This window comes from Populus alba, chromosome 2 (genome assembly GCF_005239225.2).
Source record: "Populus alba chromosome 2, ASM523922v2, whole genome shotgun sequence".
Classification (NCBI taxonomy): Eukaryota; Viridiplantae; Streptophyta; class Magnoliopsida; order Malpighiales; family Salicaceae; genus Populus; species Populus alba.
In genome coordinates this window covers 14,507,919-14,529,312 of record NC_133285.1, presented here as the reverse complement: position 1 = coordinate 14,529,312, position 21,394 = coordinate 14,507,919, and the positions used below count along the sequence as shown (strand labels likewise).

Below are 21,394 nucleotides of genomic sequence, written 5' to 3'. Positions count from 1 at the left end.
ATTAATTATCTTCCCTGTCATTTTACTAAAATCAATACCATAATAGGTGCATTATCAATGCCAATCCTTCCTCTTTTGTCAAGACAATCCAATTTCTCAGTTTAATAAACAGAAACAATATTTAGGAATGAATTAAGACAAAATCTAACAGAGATCTTAGTGGTTTGCAGCTTTCAGGCTTCCATTCTGGTGACAACTTAAAATTTAAGCAACTACAAGATGTTTGATTAAGTTTTGGTAATCATTCAAGGTACCGAATATCCTAAAAGATTTGCATACCAGAATTGATGTAACCAACCATATCCCTTCGGTAGCATTTGATTACTGTCTCAGGGCAAAAAAGATGGAGATCGAATAGTAGCTATTTTAAAATGACAGAAAGTCACTCTAAAACTATTCCAAATACTAATTTATTTTTATGTCTTTGTCTCCATCTTTTAAACCAAACACGTACTTGTCCCTTATATGCTTGTCTCTTTTGTCTTAAAGCACCAAGCAAACACAACCTCGAAGTATGTTGTTCACTGGTTAGACTGGGCGACAGACATGCTATGGATTGAACCTTTTTGAAAGGTTAAGTTGGATGTTCACATTGCAACCCAATGAAAGAATTTAACCAATAAGCTATCATTTGGCTTGCTCATTTTATTTGACTGTCACCCATCGCACGTGCATCAAACTCTAATGTCCTAATCAATGTTTTTTAGGTTTGATAAATCAGAGATCATTTCATTTGTAATTAGGTGAGGAAGAGAGCATGCCTCCTCAACCACCAGGTCAATCTCTTTGGGTTAGGAAGTAAAAATGTCGCCATACTAGGTTAATAAAGCTCCAAAGCATTTTATAATGGAGATTCAGAGGAGATAATTAAGAGGACTCAACTTTATTGATAACATAGTTGCTGCTGCTACAGCTTCGTGGACTTGTTACTTCTTACTGCAACATTGGACTCATAACAAGTAAGCAAGGCAGGAAAAAAGAAAGAGAAGAAAGGACCAACTTAAACTAATAAATGTAACATAACTTATTGACTTGTGAAGTCCTCTATCAGATCCACAGTTCTTAAAGTTCATCATCAAGCTCCCTCAGAATCGGCAACAGGGTCGCCGGGAAGAATGGCTTCTCAATTGCTTTATTAGCCCCAGCAACCAGTCATACTTATGATCTTACAATTTATGCCCCGAGCACGCATATACCTGATAGCCTATCATAAATCATAAAAGATTATAACATATCAGAAGTATGAGTTAGCAGATGCTTGATCATTTAAATCAAACACTTGCTACCCCAAGCCCATCCATGACAGGAAGGCTAATGTCAATGACAATGAGGTCAAAGGTGGAAGATGAAGCTGAAGCGAGGACAAATGCAGATAAGCCATTGCTAGCAGTCTGGGTGTCAACACCATACAATCGAAGAAAGCTCGACTGTGCTATCTGAGAAGACCTGTCACTGTCAACCAGAAGTGCTGAGATCCGGTTCCTCAACTGCAGAACAGGTATTCCACTTCGGCATCGATCTTCTGATCGCCTAACAGGGATCATTTCAGGTGCCATTGTTCCTCCAAGCTCAAAAATCACAAGAAAGAAAAAAATAAGTCAGCATTCTATTGAAAGCAACAGTGTTGGCACAAATTTATGCATACAGGTTCTTCTCTAGGTCATAAATTTGCCCTTGATCTGCAGAGCTAACAACAGTTTTGTTCAATGTCTATATTAGCAAACTTGTTAACTGTATCTGCAAACCCTGTCAAGATCAAGACCATGAAAAATAACGGGCAACAAGATTGGACTGTCTCAATGTTAATCTTCAGAGTTTATGCCTGGACATGGTATTTTCTTGCCGATAACAGTAACAACGACAAAACAACCCCAATGCAGCAACAAGCATGAAGAGGGCATAAGACATTAACAAATTTGGAACTCAGGCAAGGGCTAAGAAACAATATTTTCACATGCCATAAGTAATAGTAACGCAGGATTAGCTATATTTATTTCTTTGTTTTTCTTTAGAAACAAAGTGCAGATATAAATGATTCGTCAGTTGCAATAATGGAAAGAAAAAACATAATAAATGCAGCTCATTAAATGGAAGAACTCAGTAAGAGAAGCGTTTTTCAGCAGAAAAACACCTCAATCTTCTATCTGTTTGGAGATTTGATGTGCAAAAATGAACCAAAAGAATTAAAGCTAGAAAGAGAAGAAGCTTTTTTTTTTTTTTGAAAAAAAAGCTTTTAGAGAGAAAAAAAACTATGAATTAAAAGTAAAAAAAAAAAAAAAAGCCAAAAAAAAATAGAAGAATTAGGGTTGGAAATATATGCAACAATACAATTTTTATTCAATGTATCAAAATTGTCTCACGAGCTTAAAGAAAAAAATATATAAATAGCATAATCTTAAATATCTAATTATTAGGGTCAACCCATCAATTAAAAATATCTAACAAAAATAATTCAAATAAATAAAATAAAATAATAAAATAGGCCTAAATGGTCTTAATCTCTCAACCAAAGAGTGATAGGCTGGACCATCTTATGTCTTTTCCATTCATATAATCGTGTAATCGGCGGTGTGGATCTAGTGTCCCTACCAACTCTCCTGGGGTTGAAAAAACTTGACCCCGTCAAGTATAGCTTTGGACGACTCTAATAGTACTCTCAATGATCTAGGTCAATCTGATGCAAAGTATCTATAGTAATCTAAGTGCCATCTGAATCAGGTCGGCCCACTTAATGAACTACAAATCATTGAACCTTATCATTCCTAGTAAAAACAACTTGTTCATCCAAAATAGCATCAATGTTATCCTTTTATGTTGAGGTCAAAGTGAAAAGGGTAAAAGGTTTCAATAGGATCATCGAGAGGGGATTTAGGTGGCATCTCAAAAATATCATTTGGAAAATGATGTGGTTTCTGGTATGCAACTAAATCCTCAACGTTAAATACAGAGCTAATATCAAAATCAAGTGGTAAATCAAGAACATACACATTTAGACCAACCCGTTATAGCACTTTGAATGGCCTTGCACCACGTGCATGCAATTTTTTATTAGTTCCTAAAGGAAACTGTTCAGGTCTAATATGTATCATAACATAGTCTCTCATATTAAATTCATTATGTTGTTTATGTAAATCAGCTCGAAGTTTATATTGCGCATTACTTGCTTGAATTTGTTTAGTGATCTCAGCATGTAAATCTTGAATTCTACATGCAAAATACTTGATTGACTTAGACACCCTAGCATGAAGAGACATGGGAAGAAGGTCTAAAGGTTTCTTAGGCTTATAACCATATACAACTTCAAAAGGACTCATGCCTATTAACTTATTGACAGAACTATTAAAGGCATATTGGGTCGTATGAAGAACCAAATCCCAATTCATATTATGATCATTCACTAGACACCTCAAAAGGTTGCCTAAACTTTTATTAACCACCTCAATTTAACCATCAGTTTGGGGGTGGTAGGCATTAGAAAACTACAATTTAGTTCCCACTATATGTCAAAGGGTTTTCTAGAAATAACTCGTAAATCTAACATCCTTATCCAAGACTATGGAAAGACAATACAACTTAATAATCTTGTCAAAATAGAGTTTTGCAACTCTGAAAGCTTTTATAATCTTAGTGCAAAAGATAAAATGGGTCATCTTAGAGAAGTGATCGACAACCACAAAAATAGAATCATGCTTCTTTATAGTACCTCAAAGCCCAAGTACAAAATCCATACTTACATCCTGCCAAGGGCAAGTGGGAACAAGCAATAGGGTGCAAAGACCAGTATTTTGTTTTTTATATATAGCTAGTTGACATGTTTGACATTGACCTACCAACTTAGCTATATCTCTTTTCAAACTAGACCAAAAAAACTAACATTTCACCTCTTCAATGGTTTTATGTCTTCCAAAGTGTCTTAAGAGACCTCCAGTATGAATCTCTCATATCAAAGATTCACACAATGATGTCTTCGGGATACAAAGCTTACTATCCCAAAACAAATACCCTTCTTGAAGGTGATAACCATTTACAACACGTTTATTCGCATCCTTTAAAGTCATGTATATTTCTCTAAATTAGAGGCAAGATTCATACTTTTCTTTGAGTCTCTTAAATCCAGTAACTTCAACACTCATCATGGATAACAGTGTTACCCAACAACTCAAGGTATCTGTCTTTTTATTCTCTATTCTAGAATTATGTTTCAAAATAAATAAATAGGCATGCAAATATTCAACCCAACGACCATGTCTATGATTGAGCTTCTTTTGGGAGTTGATATAATAGAGGGCCTCATGGTTGGAGTAAAGAACAAACTTATATTGTAGTAAATAATAACGCCAATAGCGTAAGGCTTGAACCATCGAATAAAACTCTTTATCATAGGCTGAGTATTTTTATTTGGCCTCATTAAGTTTCTCATTAAAATAGTTATAGGGTGATGTTCCTAACTAAGTACTCCACCTATACCAACTCTCAAGGCATCACATTCTACTTTAAATACCTTAGTAAAGTTAGAGAGCCGCATCACTAGGGCCTCCGTCATCTTTTTCTCAACCTTCTTAAATGCCTTATCAGCTCCTTTACTCCATTGAAACAATCTGTAAGGTGATATGATGGTGTTAAATCCCGTGATGAAATGATACTATAAATTCGTAAGTCCAAGAAAACTTTGGATCTCATGAATAGTTTTAGGCTCAGACCAATCTATTATCATTTGGACTTTTTAGGGATCCATAAAGACTCCTTTACATGAAACTATAAACACTAAGAAAACTATTTGATCTGTAAAGAAAAAAACATCTTTTGATATTGGTAAACAAACTTTCCTTTCTTAGGGTGGTACAAACTTGAATAAGATGATTTAAATGTTCTTCCTTGGTTTTGCTATAAATAAGGATATCATCAAAATACACCACCAATAATTTTCTCATAAATGGCATAAGCACCTCTTTCATTACTCTTATAAAAGTGTTTGGTGTATTGGAAAGGCTAAAAGGCATGACTAGCCACTCATATAATCCATCCTTAGTCTTAAATGTGGTTTTTCATTCATCTCTCAGATGAATCCTAATCTAATGATACTCATTCTTCAAGTCAATATTCTTAGAAAAAAAATTAAGCTCATGTTCTCATATTTAGCATGTCATCCAATCAAGGAATGAGAAAATGATACTTGATTATAATCTTATTGATGGCTCGATTATCTACGCACATTCATCATGATCCATCTTTCTTGTATGTTAACAGGGCAGATACTATATAGGGGCTCAAACTCTCTCGAATAAATCTCCTTTGTAATAGTTCACATATTTGCCTTTGCAATTCGGCATGTTCACTGGATTCATCCTATAATGAGGTAAATTTAGTAGTGCGGTGATATATATAAAATCTATGGTGTGTTGAATGTCAAGTATAAAGGGTAAAACATCAAGTAATTTAGAGAGACAAACATCTAGAAATTCTTTTAACACTTCCCTTACCTTTTTAAATGGCTTTTTTAAAGAATTTTCTACAAATTTTTTGGCCACTAAGACAAACACAATAAAATCCTCGCAGTTCCTTGTTAAACTCCTTATGACTTATTATATTAAACCTATTTTCTTTCATTTTTTTTTTGTCTTACTATAATCATTAGACCTTGACAGTAATCCAATAAGTTGAGTTTTTTTTATCGTGAAAAGTGAATAAATAAGAATTTGATTGTCCAAAAATTATAACGTTCAAATCATATAAATAAGGTCTACCCAAAATGATGTGTCCTACGTCCATAGGAATAACATCACACCAAATTTCATCATGATAATCCAAGATCTTTATGGAAAAAAAGACATCTCTCTTTGATCACTATGAATATATGATTGTATCATTAACCTATGACATACTATAGGACTTAGGGTATGGAACAGACTTTAAGCCTAAACGGGATACACTACTCGAGGATATTGCATTGATAAAATTACCACTATCTATAATGATTTTACAACATTTATGTCCACATTTAATGTAAGTGTAAAAGGTAGCAGTTCTCCTCCAATCATTAGTTCCTTTGGGTTATGTTAACGCAGTCCTAACTACACTTAACTTGATTGTCTCCTATCTTACAAAGTCTTTGCCTGATTTAAGTGGATATAAACCTAACACATCCTAACAGGTTGGACTCATCTTTCTTATCATCTAGGTCTTAAAAATCACTGGGATTAGGTTTATATACTTTATCATCGCAATTGTCTTTTTACCCATATCCTCTTAATCTTTAATGAACAAAACTTTATTAGGACAACTAGAGAAAACATGACAAAAACCCTAAACTTAAAACACAAAATCCTTGAGGTCATCTTAGGTGCTTCATGGAGAATACCCTTACCCCTGTCTTCTCTAAGTATCTGGGAAATAGTAGAATTGGGTTTACAGGGTAAAGCACCCAATACAAAGTTATTATTATCAGGTTGGGACCTAGAAGGGACACTACGAGTGTCCTAACATCTCGACCATTAGCTCTTTGTTACCAACTCATAGTTTTGTATTAGGGTATAAGTTTCATCAAGAATAGACACACCTATAAGCATAACCCTCTCTCCTAAGGTCATCGTTTAAACCTTTTTCAAAATCAACTTAGGGTCATTACCCCATTCTCCCTAACCGTGTACCTTAGCCTACACTCATCAAATTGTGTCATATATTCATTAGAAGACTTACCTCCTTACCTCAAGTTATTCCACTAGTCTAAGAGGTTTCTCCTATAAGAACGAGGTAAGTAGTTTTCTTGTAACTTGGTTTTCATTTAAACTTAATCAATAATTTGAGGTTGATCTCTCCTAGCCAAAAACTCTTCTTCACTTTTCCAATAGAGCTAAGCGGTGCCATTAAATTTTATCTTTACAAACCTTACTATTCTATTCTTAGATAAATTAAAAATATCAAAGAATTGATTCATATCACAAACCTATCTATCAATGATCCACAGGTCAAGTTGACCCTTAAAAGTTGGGGGTTTCTAAGGGTGAACTGGTCTTTAACGGTGATTACTAAAATGTTCACTATCATTAGAATCCCCTCACTACGGAAACGACTGCCTACTATTATCATTAGAATGTCAAAGTTTTATGGCTCCTCTCTCCCGGAAAGGTTGTTCATTTGATTGAACATGTTACTCATTTTGGCTCACATAAGTTGTGATTGCTCTTGAATATCCCTAAAAACATTACTAGAGTTCACGGTTCATAGTAGCTGTGACTTCTAAAATTGTGTATTAGACAACCATTACGTAAATATATACAAAACTAATCATACGACTGCGACTGAGATAATGAACGACGCTTACAAGTAAAACACCTTATAAAATTAAAGCTAATATTTAATTATTTTATTTATTTTGGAGACTAAATAATGACAAATTACACTAGGAAATTGCAAGTCCTTTAAATGCACACATAGGTAATCCAAACACAATGTTTTAATTTCCCCACACACAAATTTAACCAAGCTCCATAATTAATTAAGAATCAAATATTCAATGTAAATAAATAAGCCAAAAGGAAGGTAATTCAAATTGCAAAGCAAACTATGTATTTTTTTATGTTTTTTTTTTAATGGATAGACACAAAAGAACAATATTATTACTAAATCGAGGTCAACAAGTGCAAAAAAATATACTAGAAATAATAATATTCAGTGGTTAAAAGAAGTTTGTAATGACTTATTGACCAAATTAAAACAGGTACACGCTGGATTTTCTGACGAGATGAAGTGACAACAAACGCGGCAAGTGACCTGCAATCTAGAGAGCTGACATGGTGAATTCTGCTGATATGTCAGTATGGGTGACCTGGCTGTTGCTGTGGCTGTGCTCGCTGATGTGGCACTGGCATCTCTGTGACGTGGCAGAGTTAATTATTTTGGCCTGCAACCTTGCTGTGACTGCACATAGCTTACAAAGGCAGAGCAGGGCTAACCTTTTCCACCTCCTTTCAGAATTCCAGTGAGCAAAATGCACAGGCAACGGCAAGAAGTCTTGTCAGAAAACCGAGATTCGCGGAAAAGTAGCTATGCTGAAGGATTCAGGAAAACTGGTAGCTAGATTTTTCTTTCTTTCTTTTAATAGTATATCAGATTTTGTTTTGCCTTTTCCATTAAAACACATAAAATTGAAAAATCACTCACGTTCTCGACGAGCAGGCTTCTGTTGGTTACTTCCATTTTTGCCTAAGACTCTTTATCAACGACAATACAATCATCATTAAAGAAGATGATTTGCTGTTATGAACCCTCTAAGATTCTGATCAACTAGAACGGAAGAAACACAAGGTGAAGGAAACTAGCCTAGTAAAACGGAGTTCTGCACGGTTCGCGAAGCAATGGAGATAATGCCCAGCATTGCATGTCATAGGAGGATGGCGGTCCCACTACTTGACTCTTTCTTCTTCGTTCTTACGCATGCGTTTCTAGCCACGTTTGATTCACCACTGTCACTAAGACACTAAGATAGATTGATAGCCGTTTCAAGCAACTTAGCTGCTGTTCTTATGCTCGCTAAGCTTTTGCTCAGCTTCGTCCTTCATTGATAACTGCTCGTTTCTTAAGCCATAAAACTCATAACATGCAGCTAGAAATTTTAGTTCGGGAGGCCCATTTTTTTTATATATATAAAAAAAAAATGCAAACTCAAAATTTTCTATTTTAGAGTCAAGAAGGGTAAGAAAAAAAAATCCTTACACAATTGGATTGATCATATCATGAATCAAGCCAGATTTTTTACCGGATTACACCGAGTCAACCGCCTCAATTTATAGTGAAACTAGCTCAAGTCAGATCCCAGTTCACCCCCCAGGCTGAGCCAGTTTTAATAAACCAAGTTTCCAGGCTGGACCAGGTTTAATTAACCAGGTTTCCAGGTAGTGAACTGATTGTTCTTCCAAGCCTCCTTCAATAAAGAAAGTTTCTTTTATTTTAAAAAGTGCTTAGTGTGGATATCTTTCCATTAACATACTAAAGCACAAATCAACTTCCACTAGGGATAAAAAAATTTCTTTCATATCACTAATACTCTTCTCAAAATAGTGATTACAAAATATTTGCCAAATAATACAACCAATTTTTGTTTCCCACTGAAGCACTCTCCCCTCCAAACCAGACAAACACGAGGGTTTACACGCACACAAAAGAAAAAGGGAAATCAATATACCGAGGGATCAAAAAGAAAATGAGAACGGAAAAGAAGATGATCACTCTCACAACGCATTCTCACAGATATACAAAATACACAACAATGAATTAACCAACACCATAAACCAACAATTCCTTCCTAGACGAAACCAAACTAATCATGGCTAGCATCTATTGCAGTACCTGTTCTTGCCTGTGATATCCGATTAGCATAAATGGTCACCAAACGCAGCTGTGTACTGTTAAGCCCTTCCAAGTGCGGCAAAAATGCTTTTCCAAGCATGATATATATATCCACCAGACAGAAAACCACAGTCTGCAGCACCAAACACCAACACGCAATGTGTTAAGAACTAGAAAACAAAAACAGAGGAAGTAAAACACCCCTGAAAGAGTATGTCAAGGTGTCTGACAGGGCACTTGCTCATTGACATATGATGTCATTGCCAATTAATTGTGATATGTATGGTCATCATTTTGTTATTTTATTTATACCCGAGCCAACGCATTTGTAAAGCAAGAAATATGAACTATCAAACAAGGACAAACAGTTCCCTATTACCTTGCGAACATCAGCACTCTGGTTTCCAAAAGCTTCAAAAAGTGCAGGCAAAAATGATGGTAACTGGACCATCAGTTCCTCTTGTGAAAGACGACCCACAAGCTGAAGTGGAAAACAAAGAGTAAAAAACCAACCAATCTTTTATTAATATAGCCCAGAGTTTCCAGTTTGATAATTGAATGAAGCTGTGTTAAGAGAATGAACAGACGGTATGGAATAGCATAAGACATCAAAACTTAATCCTTCTCACTTTAGTCAATGGTTTAAGTGAAATACCTTAGTTAAACAGTTTATGCAGGTTACAAGAGTTTTCTCATCTTCAGTAACCAGTAAAGGGACAATTACCTGTGAATCAGTTATTGCCAGCATCAGAATAATGCAAGTGTTACAGGAAACAAATCCATAAACTCTTATTTACAAAAAAATGACAATACTTAGAGGGACACAGAATATCACAACCACGTACACTTAAGCATCTGAATGGATCATACTGAGACAATGCAACAGTCAAGCAGTGCTCAGCTTCATTGGAAACCTGGATACGGACCAGAAACCAATGAGACATGAAAGCAAAGAAGAATAATCACAGCACATGTTTGGAAAGAGAATTACTTTTGGAACAATATCCTCTGTAACATGAAGCAGCTTCTCAATAGCAATCTCAATAGAATCTTCCATGGCATCTTTCTGGAAACATGGCACGAAAAAAGATAAGATTTTGCAATGATTACTAAATAAAAAAAGGGAGCATTTCATTCAGAATCACATAAAGATGATGATGCACCTGATTTTTTAGCATTTCCACAATCAATGAAAGAGCAAGTTCTCGGATTGATGAATCAGAATCATCCAACACCTCCAGTACAGCCGTTAAAATTTGATTGAAGTACTGAAATTATAAATGAATCATCAACATTAAGCTAGAACTGATATAATGGCACAAAAGTGTCTACTCGCATAAACAAGACACTTTTTCAGAAGAACATGAAAAATAGATTGACCACGAGAGCACATAATGATCAATGTACGAAAACTCAATCTGCAGTAGTTGCAGTGTCCCTTTTTATGATGGAAAAACACCACAATCCTAATAAACATCAGATCATAGCTCTTAATTATAATTAATAGGAGCCACACATTATAGTTTGAATGCGCTAGAAAGACTTGAACATCCTGAAATCATTCCAGCTAAATTTGCCTAAACAAATATTACTACCAGAGTAAAGACACAAGGCACATCTACCATTATGCCCCTCACACCCCTCAATTCCAGGCCAAGTAAAGACAGATGCCAGGCTCTAAACCTGGACAGACTTCATCCCATTTGCAAAATCACAGGTTGGACAGGGCAACCATCAGACAAAATAGGCAGCGCCGTTGGCTATAATAACACAATCATTATCAACTTTTCGTTTCTTTGTTTTTTTATATAAAAAATTAAACTGAAATTCATTTTCCCAAAATCTGAACCCGTCCAATTAATTGAGGTGTCCCTCCAACATTCAACAAGAGCTGTTCGCTATGAATAATGCTAGGGGAACTTACATCTTTTTACAGAGATTTTCTTACTAAATGACATGGTATTTACTATATAGGAAGGTGTTTCTAATCATGGAATGTACAAACTCACATTTAATGGAAAAATTATAATAATGGATTGAGTGGTTAACAAAACAACAATTACAAGATGCCATGTCATTTAGTAAAGAAGTTTGCAACAACAAAAAAATGAGTACCCCTAGCATTACTCTTCCACTATAGAGACAAGGAATCATGGACCAGCTTAATAAAAGATGCAAAACTCCAAGAACTAGTTTCTCAATTATGACCAAGAAGCACCCTATTGCATAATAGTGCCTGCCAGAAAAATGAGTGCCAGTGCACGCATGCATTTGTGTGTGTGCGTGTGTGTGTGTGTGTGTGTGTGTGTGTGTGTGAGAGAGAGAGAGAGAGAGAGAGAGAGGGCACTGAAAATGATCATACTTTGGACCAAACAGAGGGATCGTTAGCCATAGAAGCTTCAATTAACTGCTGAAGTGCACCACGCTTACTTGAGGTAGGGCTTTCATCATTACCATTGCATATCTAGAAACAAAAGGAAGGTGAGTATTCATTGAGATGCTTTATCAATTATTTCTATTAAACTGTGTTACTATATATAAGCATTTTAATGGAAAATTAATTATCAATAAGGAAATTGTCAATGTTAAGTATCTCACCAGATTAAGAATTTGAGGAATGCTAGGACCAGTGTCAGCCAAAGAATTAATCTTCACAGCTGCAGGTTTATGATTATTAAGGTCCAACTCAGAAAGAACATTATTGTCATGCCCATAGCCTTCAGCAGCACGCAGAGGTTCAGAACTCATCAATCCATTAATGTCCATACCTGGGGTCAACAGCCCTTCAAAGTTAAGGCCATTGTCCATGTTTTCCAGCCGGCCAGGTCGGGATCCCAAGTTCAGACCAGTAGAACCAGCCACATAATTCAAATCCCTATTTTTTGAACTATAGGCATCAGTATTAGAACTAGTCTCAAAATTCTGATACAAGTTCTCCTGAGTTTCATCAGGAGCTGCTTGGCCAATACTTCCCGATATCAGGGTTGATTCTTGGGTAGAACTCCACTTCCTGCCACTATCACTATCAACAGAACCACCAGAATACCTTCCAAAATAGTGACTCTTCTTTGATGCACCAATATATCCTTCTTCTGATGATGTTCCAACAACATCAGATGGGTCGTACAAGGACTTAGATCTCTGTCGCTCTTTCTTGCTCTGCACAAAGTTCATTAGGTCCACTTCAATGCGAGGAGTGTACTGTTTAAGGGCTCGTCGCAAGGAATTTTGTTCTTCAACCGATAAACTAAGAATGAAATTGAGAACAGCTATGGAATCAAAGTGTGAATAGACTGATATGATGCAAGTAATAGCAGCTTCCTTGAGCTTAGTATTTTTATCATGTACTAACGGTGTCAGCTTAGCAAGCCATAACTTCAAAATGCCAGTATTCCCAGAGCCTTCAGAGTTCATCGCATGCTTGTTAAATGAACTGAGGGCAAACTCAATAACAGCCAATTTGGCTTTTGGTGACCTCTGCTCATCTAGTGAACGGAGCAATGCTGGTAAAAGAATATCAACCCCATAAGTTTTGCTGACAATTTCCAAAGTTGTGGAGCAAGGTTGCCTGACTAGCTCCTTGGGGTCAATTAGTCGGGAGAAAACATGTGGTAAGATCCGTTCCATGTAACTCTCAAATGGCTTTCTGCAAGATGGAATAATATCTGCAAGTGTCGAGAGAGCTGCTTGTGCAACTTTATGATGCGGATCATCCAGATGCTGGAAAAACAACTTCATTACCTTCTCAAAATTCTGAATTACTTCTTGAACGCCTTTCGGGCCTTGCTGCAGCAAAGAATGGAGGTAATTGAAAGCAGCAACCCTAGCATTCCAGTCAGAACTTGGACTAAGTCCCTCGCTCAATGCGTCGATGAGAGATGCTGGACCTTCTACATAACTTGACACCTCTCCAAGTGAGAGTTGACTATCATCAAAACTCTTTCGCCTGCCCGCAGACATTCGTCCAGCCACATGCTTTCTCAAAAGTGGTCTCTGGAAGTTGGGGATGTGACTGCCATGTGAATCTCTGTAGTTTAAATCTTTGTAAGGCGTGTCTATATACTGCCTGTCTACATGTGGGTTCGCAAATCGCCTAGGTTCCCTAACATCATTGTCCTCTTCAACTGAACCTCTTTCAGAAATCCTCTTTGTTGAATATGATGAAAATGTTGGCAAAGACTCGGCTGCCATATTATTCCGATATGATAGCTTAGCAGAATCTTTGGAAGCTTGAATTTGGGTAATAATATCAGACAAGACCAAGCCACCATTGCGGTTACTGCCTTTACCAATACCAGAAGCAGTTGATTCTGCTGTCAAAGAGTTTGTGAGATGATTAGAGGCTGGAACAGAAGCAGGGAATGGTGGATCACGAGATGATGGAGGGTCAACTCCTGCACTAGGGGCAATAAGAGAGAAATTTAGCCGTTCACAAAACAATGTGAAGCTACAGTCCTCAATCATTTTGAAAACAAATTGTGTATTCTTTTTTAGAATGATTTATTGTTGAATTAAAGAAAAGGCTTGTATACTGAAAATGACAAATAATTTATGAGATCGCGGAAAAAAATTGACAGGCAAAGTCATTTGATACCTAGATCCAAACTTGATGAACGGAGAGCTGAAGGATTTTGTTTGTCGGACAATTCCAAACCTCTAAGCATGCTTTCAATTGCAGTGACCTTCTGCTTACTAGCGTGCAACACACTTTCCAGACTACGTTCAGTACCTTTACCAAGGGACTTTGCTTGTGAGAGCAAAAGACCAGAAGACAGAGATGTCCCAGAGGATAAACTTGAAGTTCTATCCATTGCAACAATAGCAGAAGTTCCATATCCAGGTACATGTGAAGCCGCAGATGCCTGAGGGGTAAATGATGTTTGCGCACTTCTATCACGGATGGAAGGAGATGCATGTCTCCTGTGCAAGCTTCCATCCTCTTCATTAACAATCTGTGCCAAAAAATAAAGAGCACATAAGGAAAATATGATCTAAGCAGTGAAGTTATTAAGATAAATGCAATGGGTACACAAGAATATACCCGTTGAATAACAGGATCAAAGGACATAAATAAACGACGGGAACGCTCTGGCCAAGTTTTTGCAAACATTCTGTAGCACATCCTTGCAGTTGAGCGCACCTGCCAAGTTACATATATCAGGCACACTTCCAGAGCCTTCACAGACACATACTAAGAATTAATGGAAAATAAGGTGAGAAACAAAATAAGAAAAATAAGTACAAACAACAGATGCATCATTTAGAGGAACTGTATGGAAGAAACTTTCCTTATTTTATGACATATAACAACTCATCAAAGCTGATCATATAATATCATAGAACACTCATCCACTTCAAATCATTTTTTTCTTGGGTGTTGGAGCCTTACAGAGAAAACCAATGATTGAGAGAATAAAAGAAAAGTCCATAGACCAATAAAATACATCTCATGCTGAAATATATAGTATCATGATGAACCAAAGGAGATTGGCTGGAAGGAAGCTGCACATACAAAACAACTGACTTCATCTCAAGCCAAGATTCATACTCTTGCAATCCAAAATTCCTTCCATGGCAGCATTAACAAAGATTATTCTAGAATCAAGACACAGTTCTGATCATTATTCCACCTAGATGAAACTTTCCATGTTCTTCCTCACATTCATTGAGAGAAAAGATGCATTCATAGTTTCAGAAGCACTGCCAAGTCTTATCCTAACAGAGAAATGCAGCAAAGATCTAGTATTTAAAGGAAGACAGGACCATACAAGGATCAGTAATATACAAGAGATGCTCCATGAAAGAAGACAAGGGAAAAGAAAGTAACTAGTGAATATGGCAGAAAAGATTAGGCCAGAGTAGGAAATCAGGGGGGAATAAGTGCAAAACTTGGCAGCCCTATGAAGCCAAAAACAGAAAAGAACATATAAAATGGTTGCTTCACACTGTGCACCCTCAAAACTGTGATTACTCCTCACACAAAATGCTCCACACCAGACATAGCAGAGCCACATTCCATACAGGTCCATTTCTATGCTCTCCATGCCTCACATCCCAAGCAATCACACAAAATTGCAGTAAAGTTAATTACTTATCCTGCCATCTTCAACATCTCAAGTCTTTTGTGTCTAGCAACCATCTCCAACTTGACCCAGTTATTGTGCGGGAGAAAAAACCCAATTACTTCTACCATTTGACAGCTCCACCTAATGTAAGCTCCTCGATACAGCCATGGATGTTAAAATTAAATGATTTGAACAATTCCTGCTCTTAGAGATGCTAGTTGTTAGCTAATTGAAATTATATCCACCAGATGCATATTTACCCTCAGCCATTTGTGGTCTACACTTTACATCATTTTGAAACTAAACTTCCACCTCTCTGAAGTTAGATTAGGCCAGTATCCACACAGTCCCTTCAATATATATTCCTTTTTACTCATTCACAAAAAAATAGTTGAGAAAAACTTCATCAGAACACAGTTTTTGCTTGTTGAAGCATGAAAGGCAAAGCAAAATCATAACACAAAGGCCTAACAAAACTGACAGACATGACAAGCATGCATGCATGCACAACATCAAAGATCTGAACACACATACCTCGCTCATTGCGTCTGCAACACAACATCTTATCAGATCTTCATAGAGATCAGCAGATCGCTGTATTTCAGGAGCATCGGGCCAATGTTCAAGTATCAATAGTGCATATTCGCAGCATCTGCAATCCAAAGAGAGACATAATAGTGACCAAAGTCAATTATATCCTAGACAAAAAATCAAATGCCAGACATGGAGAACAAGTCGCATTGCCTTACCTTGCACGGAGTACTGCAGCGCGGTCATTCTTTGCACAATCAGCTATGCGAGGAAGCACACGAGCAACTTTACAGTTACGCAACATCTGAGAAGCCAAAAAGGAAACAGTGAGGGAGTAGCATTTAAAAGAATTTTTTTGCACATAATAATAAAAATCCATTACCGTTTTTATGCAGTTATCTGCAGATTCTGCAATGACAAGTACAGTAATCACAACGAGCTTGAAAAGGGCCTGATTATCATAGCACAGAATTAACAGAACTCTTTGAGCATATTAGATTTGCAACAATCAGTGAAAGAAAAATGAAAGTAACTTACAGGAATGAACATCTCAGCACATGCCTCAAAATCTCCCAACAGATCCTTCGATAAAAAGCATAATAGATGGCAAGCCTTGAAAACACAAACACACACACTTAGCAACTATAAACCTTGAACTGGTGGATGAGGAGCTAATCTCTAAAGGAAGAGAGCAAAAGAAGAAATCTATAAACCACCATCTACAGCAGAAGAAAATGCTGGCTGACCTGCTTCACTACGCTAGACCTTCGATCAGATAACTGTGTGTTTAGAGGGCCAACAAATTGCTTCAGAAGCCCCCGAAAACATGGGTAATCAGTAGCACCTGATATGAAGAAATCATTAACATCCCTTTCTTGAGGAAATGATTAAAAAAAAAAAACCCTCAGTCTGTGTACTTTAGCATCCCCGAATGATTGGCCGAAGGGATTTTCCAACAATTTCAATCATTCAATTGCACATTCTACTAATTATAAGAAATAAGAAGAATTAACGGAATATCATAGATCAGGCTAACAATAATCTGATAGCATAATACTTTGGCAGGGAAAGAAGGATACAAGGAGAAAAAGAAGGGCTACCTCCCAAAACAAGGCCTTCAACTCTCTGCATGGCAGCTATGCGGATAGTCCAATCCTTTTCTGGAACAAGGGTAGCTGCAATCTTCTCAAATTCCCTAATTAGCTCCTTTTCTGAATAAACTTTAATTGGCTCTATGGGTTTCTCTGTGACATCACTCTCCGCTGCATAATGTGAAATAGCAACCATAGTGAACAACAATAATTCATGCTATAACAGTTTTCCTTACTTCACCAAACAAGGACACTAGCTACAGTGTAGCTTGTATCAATATAAACACAATTTTTTGCAACATCAAGACTTGAATTAAAGAAATTTTTTAATACCACAAAATATTGAGAGAAAAATTAAAGATTTTATTTGATACAATTATAGCGGATTCCAAGAATAAGAAATTAGAAAAAATAAATCTACAGGAATAAAAAAGAAATAAGTAAACAAATTCCTCGATGGCCATACTAATTAATCGACCATTTGCAACAACATGAGGATGAAAATGAAGGGAACATGGCAGGGATCATGGGATTCATTCATAAAATAAATAAATAAATACAAAACTTGTAGTATTTTTTACTGATAATCAAGAAAATCTTCATCCTAATGCTTATAATAATTCCTAAACTAAAGATACAACTAATTTTGATCAAACAGGTGAAGTGGCTTTGATACAATTGTCGTGAAGACTTTTGTCGAGATATAATAAAAGGCTCCATGCAAACACAAAGGCACAAAATAGCTATTTGGAAGCTTTTTCAAGCAAATTTAAGTTTTCCAACTTATTCCAAGTAGAGGAGGGGATGAACATTAATTCTACACTCAATGTTCTAAATTGATGCGCTCCCTGGGGATGCTAAAGTTATTAATTTACCATGATTGGAGAAAGACAAAAACAGAAGATCAAGGACAGCAAGTATTAAATAACACAGAATCAAACGGGCCATAATAATATCTAGGATATCTTAACATCCACAGTATTTTAGATAAAAGAATGCTAACCTCCAAAAAGAGATATCTCCCTCGTGGAACTTTTGGCTTTTGGACTGCTTTTCTTGGGATGAAGGCTTGTGGGCTTCATCTCAACAGCACCAAAGTTACCGGCAAGTCCATCTGAAGGGCGTACTTGTGGTTCAATCCTCTCTAGTCTGGCATTGATATCCTTCATCTGCAGTGATGTATGATACTACCACGTTAAAAATAAAGCTATAGCTTCCTTTCTTTGGCAGGCAGTGGTAAGACATTCATTAATCAGAGAATAATTTCAATGAGTACTACATTGCGTCTAGGTATGGTGGACATGAGCACTAAAGACCAAACTAGCCTACATTTGAAGATCCTAGCACCTAATAATATAGAAGACGGAACTGCAGATTGGTTTTTGCTAAATCTTCACCATGGAATTAGGAAGATGATGGCGATGAAGCTCGTCACGGAATTGGGGCCCGGCCTGTGAGTACATCTCCTGAAAGACGAATAGTCGGATTAATGCGACTGAAAAGCAATGAAAAATAGTTAAGCTCGCAGAAACAATAACATGGGAACGACAATGCAACAACTTCCACTGACCTCGATGCATAATATAGCTGCTTCCCTAACACCAGGATTCGGGTCATTCAACATCTGCAAAATCTGGTTGAAGAAAATTTTCAATAATTAATTTATCTCCACCCAAAGAACTATTTATGCAAAAGGTGTAAGTTTGGAAAATCAGAAATGTTTTGGATCATACAGGAGGTAGAATAGCCCGCTGAAGAGGAAGCTCAGTGGATGCAAAAAGACTAATTGCAGATGTTACTGTTCGAGCAAACTCTTCACGAACTCTCCAGCTTCTGTGCGTCCAGGCAAACGAGCCAGCTCTCTCAACAATGATTGTAGGCGAAGAAACCTGAATCACAAGCACATATTGATACAACCCCATATTTAATGTTTGTCCATTCTCTTTGCACACACAAACATGCAACTCATGAGAATGGTGTCATTGACTCCTAATGGAATTAGAGGCAAGAAAAAAATATAACAAATTCCACCCAAACATATACTCAATCAACACCAATCAAATACATTGCCACTACCCCGTGTCTAAATTATAAAGATTTGACAAGTCCTGTACTATTGTCCCTGCTGAGCTACAAAATTCAAGCGACCATCTACAACTACAACTGAGTGTTTGTATTCCTTCACTAAAATTAACAATGTAAACGTGGGCCATTGTCAAGATAAGTTATGCACAAAGAAACTCGGTCTAATTTTTAGAGAAGATTCGAGCCGCTCTACAAGGATAAGATGAAAAAGTATCTCTACTACAAAGAGTATGAACCGCTGCTTTTAGATCCCAAATTATTCATATTCTTCCAATCTCAACCTAAAATGATGCATGGTATTATGCTATTACGATTTCAACCCAAGGATAAAACAGTAATTCAATTGAGATCAATGAAAGAGAGTAATCAATCGTAATGACTTTTGATTCAAATTATTTATTCTACTCAGAACAAATTCAGTAAATCTTTCTTTCAAAGTGAACGATTACTTAAAACCAACAAAATTAACTAACAGTTTACTATTAGAAAAAACGTAATTAATTCTCTTAATTAGATAAAAAGTATCAAATTAATTACAGTTTAAACTTTTAACTAAATAAATAAAAATCCGACCATTTGTGTGTGTGTGCGTGTATAAAAACATTTCAAATTTGAAAAAAAAAAGAAAGTGAAAAGTAAGAAAAACCTCCATGAGAGTGAGCAAGAGGCGTCGAGCGGCGTCACGAACGGGCTGTTTACCGTCACCTAGGCGTTCAACAACAGCAGGAACAAGCGCATTGAAATGCAACTTAAAGTAGTCACCAGACAAAACAGCAGCAGAAGCCAACGCCTGTAAAGCACCTTGAGAAACCTTGAAATTGTTGTCTTTCAAAAGATCCAAGCAGCAATCGACAAGAGACGTCGTTTCGGACGAACTCAAACTCTTTCTAGAAGCTTCAAGAAGTTGGTGTAGCCTCTCGACTCCTGCCATCCTCTCCTTCGTGTCCTTCGCGCGCGCCAGTTCCAGCGCCTCCTCCATTTTGAAGTCTCTTGATTGTCGGATCTGGTGCGGTTCGCTCAGATCTGACGACGAATTAACTGAATTTAACTTAATTTAGTTAATTAATGAGGATTAAACAAGATTAGCGAAGAGGCTGTGTTGGTGACAGCGAAGTAAAGAGAGGAAGATTTAGCGGGGGAGAAAGTGGTGGTTTAGACAGAGTGAAGTAAAGTGGCTCCGCTGCTTTGACAGGCGGAGTAGGAGGAGACAGTGCGACGCTTTTTTTCTTTTCTTTTCTTTTTTCTCCCTGTCTCTCTCTCTCTCTCTAACTATAAAATGGTGGGGGTTGGAGTGGTTGCGGTTTTGCCACCAGTTTGTAGTTAATTTACGGAATGTGCCACTGTGGGTTGGAGGACTGGTTAGGGTGTGTTTGGCGATGCGACCATCCACGTTAAAATTTAAAAAAATTCTGAATTTTTTAAATGTTTTTTTATCAATTTAAAGTGTTAATATTCAAAATAAATTTAAAAAATATATATTATTTTAATATATTTTAAAATAAAAATTATTTTAAAAAATAATTATTAACACAATACCAAACATAATTTTAATTTTGTGAGAGGAAATTATATAGATTGATCTGAATTAGATTTTCACTTGTTGTTGGGAGTGGCCCAAACATTTATGGGCTTGATTGTTTGATGTAAATAACATGGATAAATCTATTGTCTATGAATCCTAAGAGTTATTAAACCTGGTTTAATTTGATGAGTTAACTTGGTGATCTTTGATATAAGATTCAAGTCCTCTTTATTTACTTAATTTATTTATTTTTAAGTGGTTTTCTTGGAAAATGAATTTATAAAAAGTGAATTATTTTTTAATATTTAGTAGTGTTATAAAAATAAGTTAGAAAAGACTTTGTAATGTTTAGCTAGGTCATAAAAAATGAGTTGAAAAATAACTTATTAATATTTTAAATTTTTTTTCAAGTTTATTAAAATAATAAAGAGAAAATCTTACAGATAAAAAAGTTAGAAGATGAAATTCAAAAATATATATAATTTAATAAATTATTTTAAATAAAATAAATAATAATTAAAATAATGAAGATCAAATCAAACATATTTTAAAGTTGAGAGATAGTGAAATTTTAAAAAATACAATTTCATATAATAATAAATAGAAATCAAAAGAATAGGAACTATATATGATAAATAAAAATTTTCAATTAAAAAAATAATAAGAGAAAAACAAATAACAATAAATAAAACGAGGATCAAAGTTTATATAAAAATCAAATTTTAAATGATGAAATTTGAAGAAAAAAAATTCAA

The 21,394-nt window shown here is 36.1% G+C and overlaps 1 protein-coding gene across 2 annotated transcripts; it reads right to left on the bottom strand.

The window, feature by feature from the left end:
• Positions 1–9,016: 9,016 nt before the first annotated feature.
• On the bottom strand, positions 9,017–20,377 carry LOC118049987 (CLIP-associated protein). Of its 2 annotated transcripts, XM_035060181.2 has the most exons (21): positions 19,764–20,377; positions 18,766–18,921; positions 18,603–18,665; positions 18,430–18,498; positions 18,036–18,201; positions 17,042–17,203; positions 16,688–16,785; positions 16,479–16,553; positions 16,324–16,392; positions 16,160–16,245; positions 15,945–16,062; positions 14,387–14,485; positions 13,940–14,297; positions 11,944–13,739; positions 11,708–11,809; positions 10,509–10,613; positions 10,337–10,411; positions 10,191–10,259; positions 10,001–10,069; positions 9,725–9,826; positions 9,017–9,478 (listed from the first exon to the last, which is right to left on the bottom strand). In XM_035060181.2, the coding sequence occupies exons 1-21, from the start codon at positions 20,094–20,096 to the stop codon at positions 9,317–9,319; spliced, it is 4,332 nt and encodes a 1,443-aa protein (XP_034916072.1). In that variant the 5' UTR covers positions 20,097–20,377; the 3' UTR covers positions 9,017–9,316. The 2 variants fall into 2 exon arrangements, with proteins under 2 accessions (XP_034916072.1, XP_073263469.1); XM_073407368.1 differs by lacking the exon at positions 19,764–20,377 and having other exon boundaries at positions 18,430–18,527; positions 18,766–18,852.
• Between the last annotated feature and the right edge of the window lie 1,017 nt (positions 20,378–21,394).

Bases quoted from the DNA above. Each gene is read 5' to 3' on its own strand.
- LOC118049987 (XM_035060181.2), bottom strand. From the start codon at position 20,096: ATGGAGGAGGCGCTGGAACTGGCGCGCGCGAAGGACACGAAGGAGAGG. The intron at 13,740-13,939 runs GTATCAAATGAC...CCCCTAGTGCAG, and splicing joins TTCATCAAGTTTGGATCTAG to GAGTTGACCCTCCATCATCT. The intron at 9,479-9,724 runs GTAATAGGGAAC...TTGGTGCTGCAG, and splicing joins AGAGTGCTGATGTTCGCAAG to ACTGTGGTTTTCTGTCTGGT.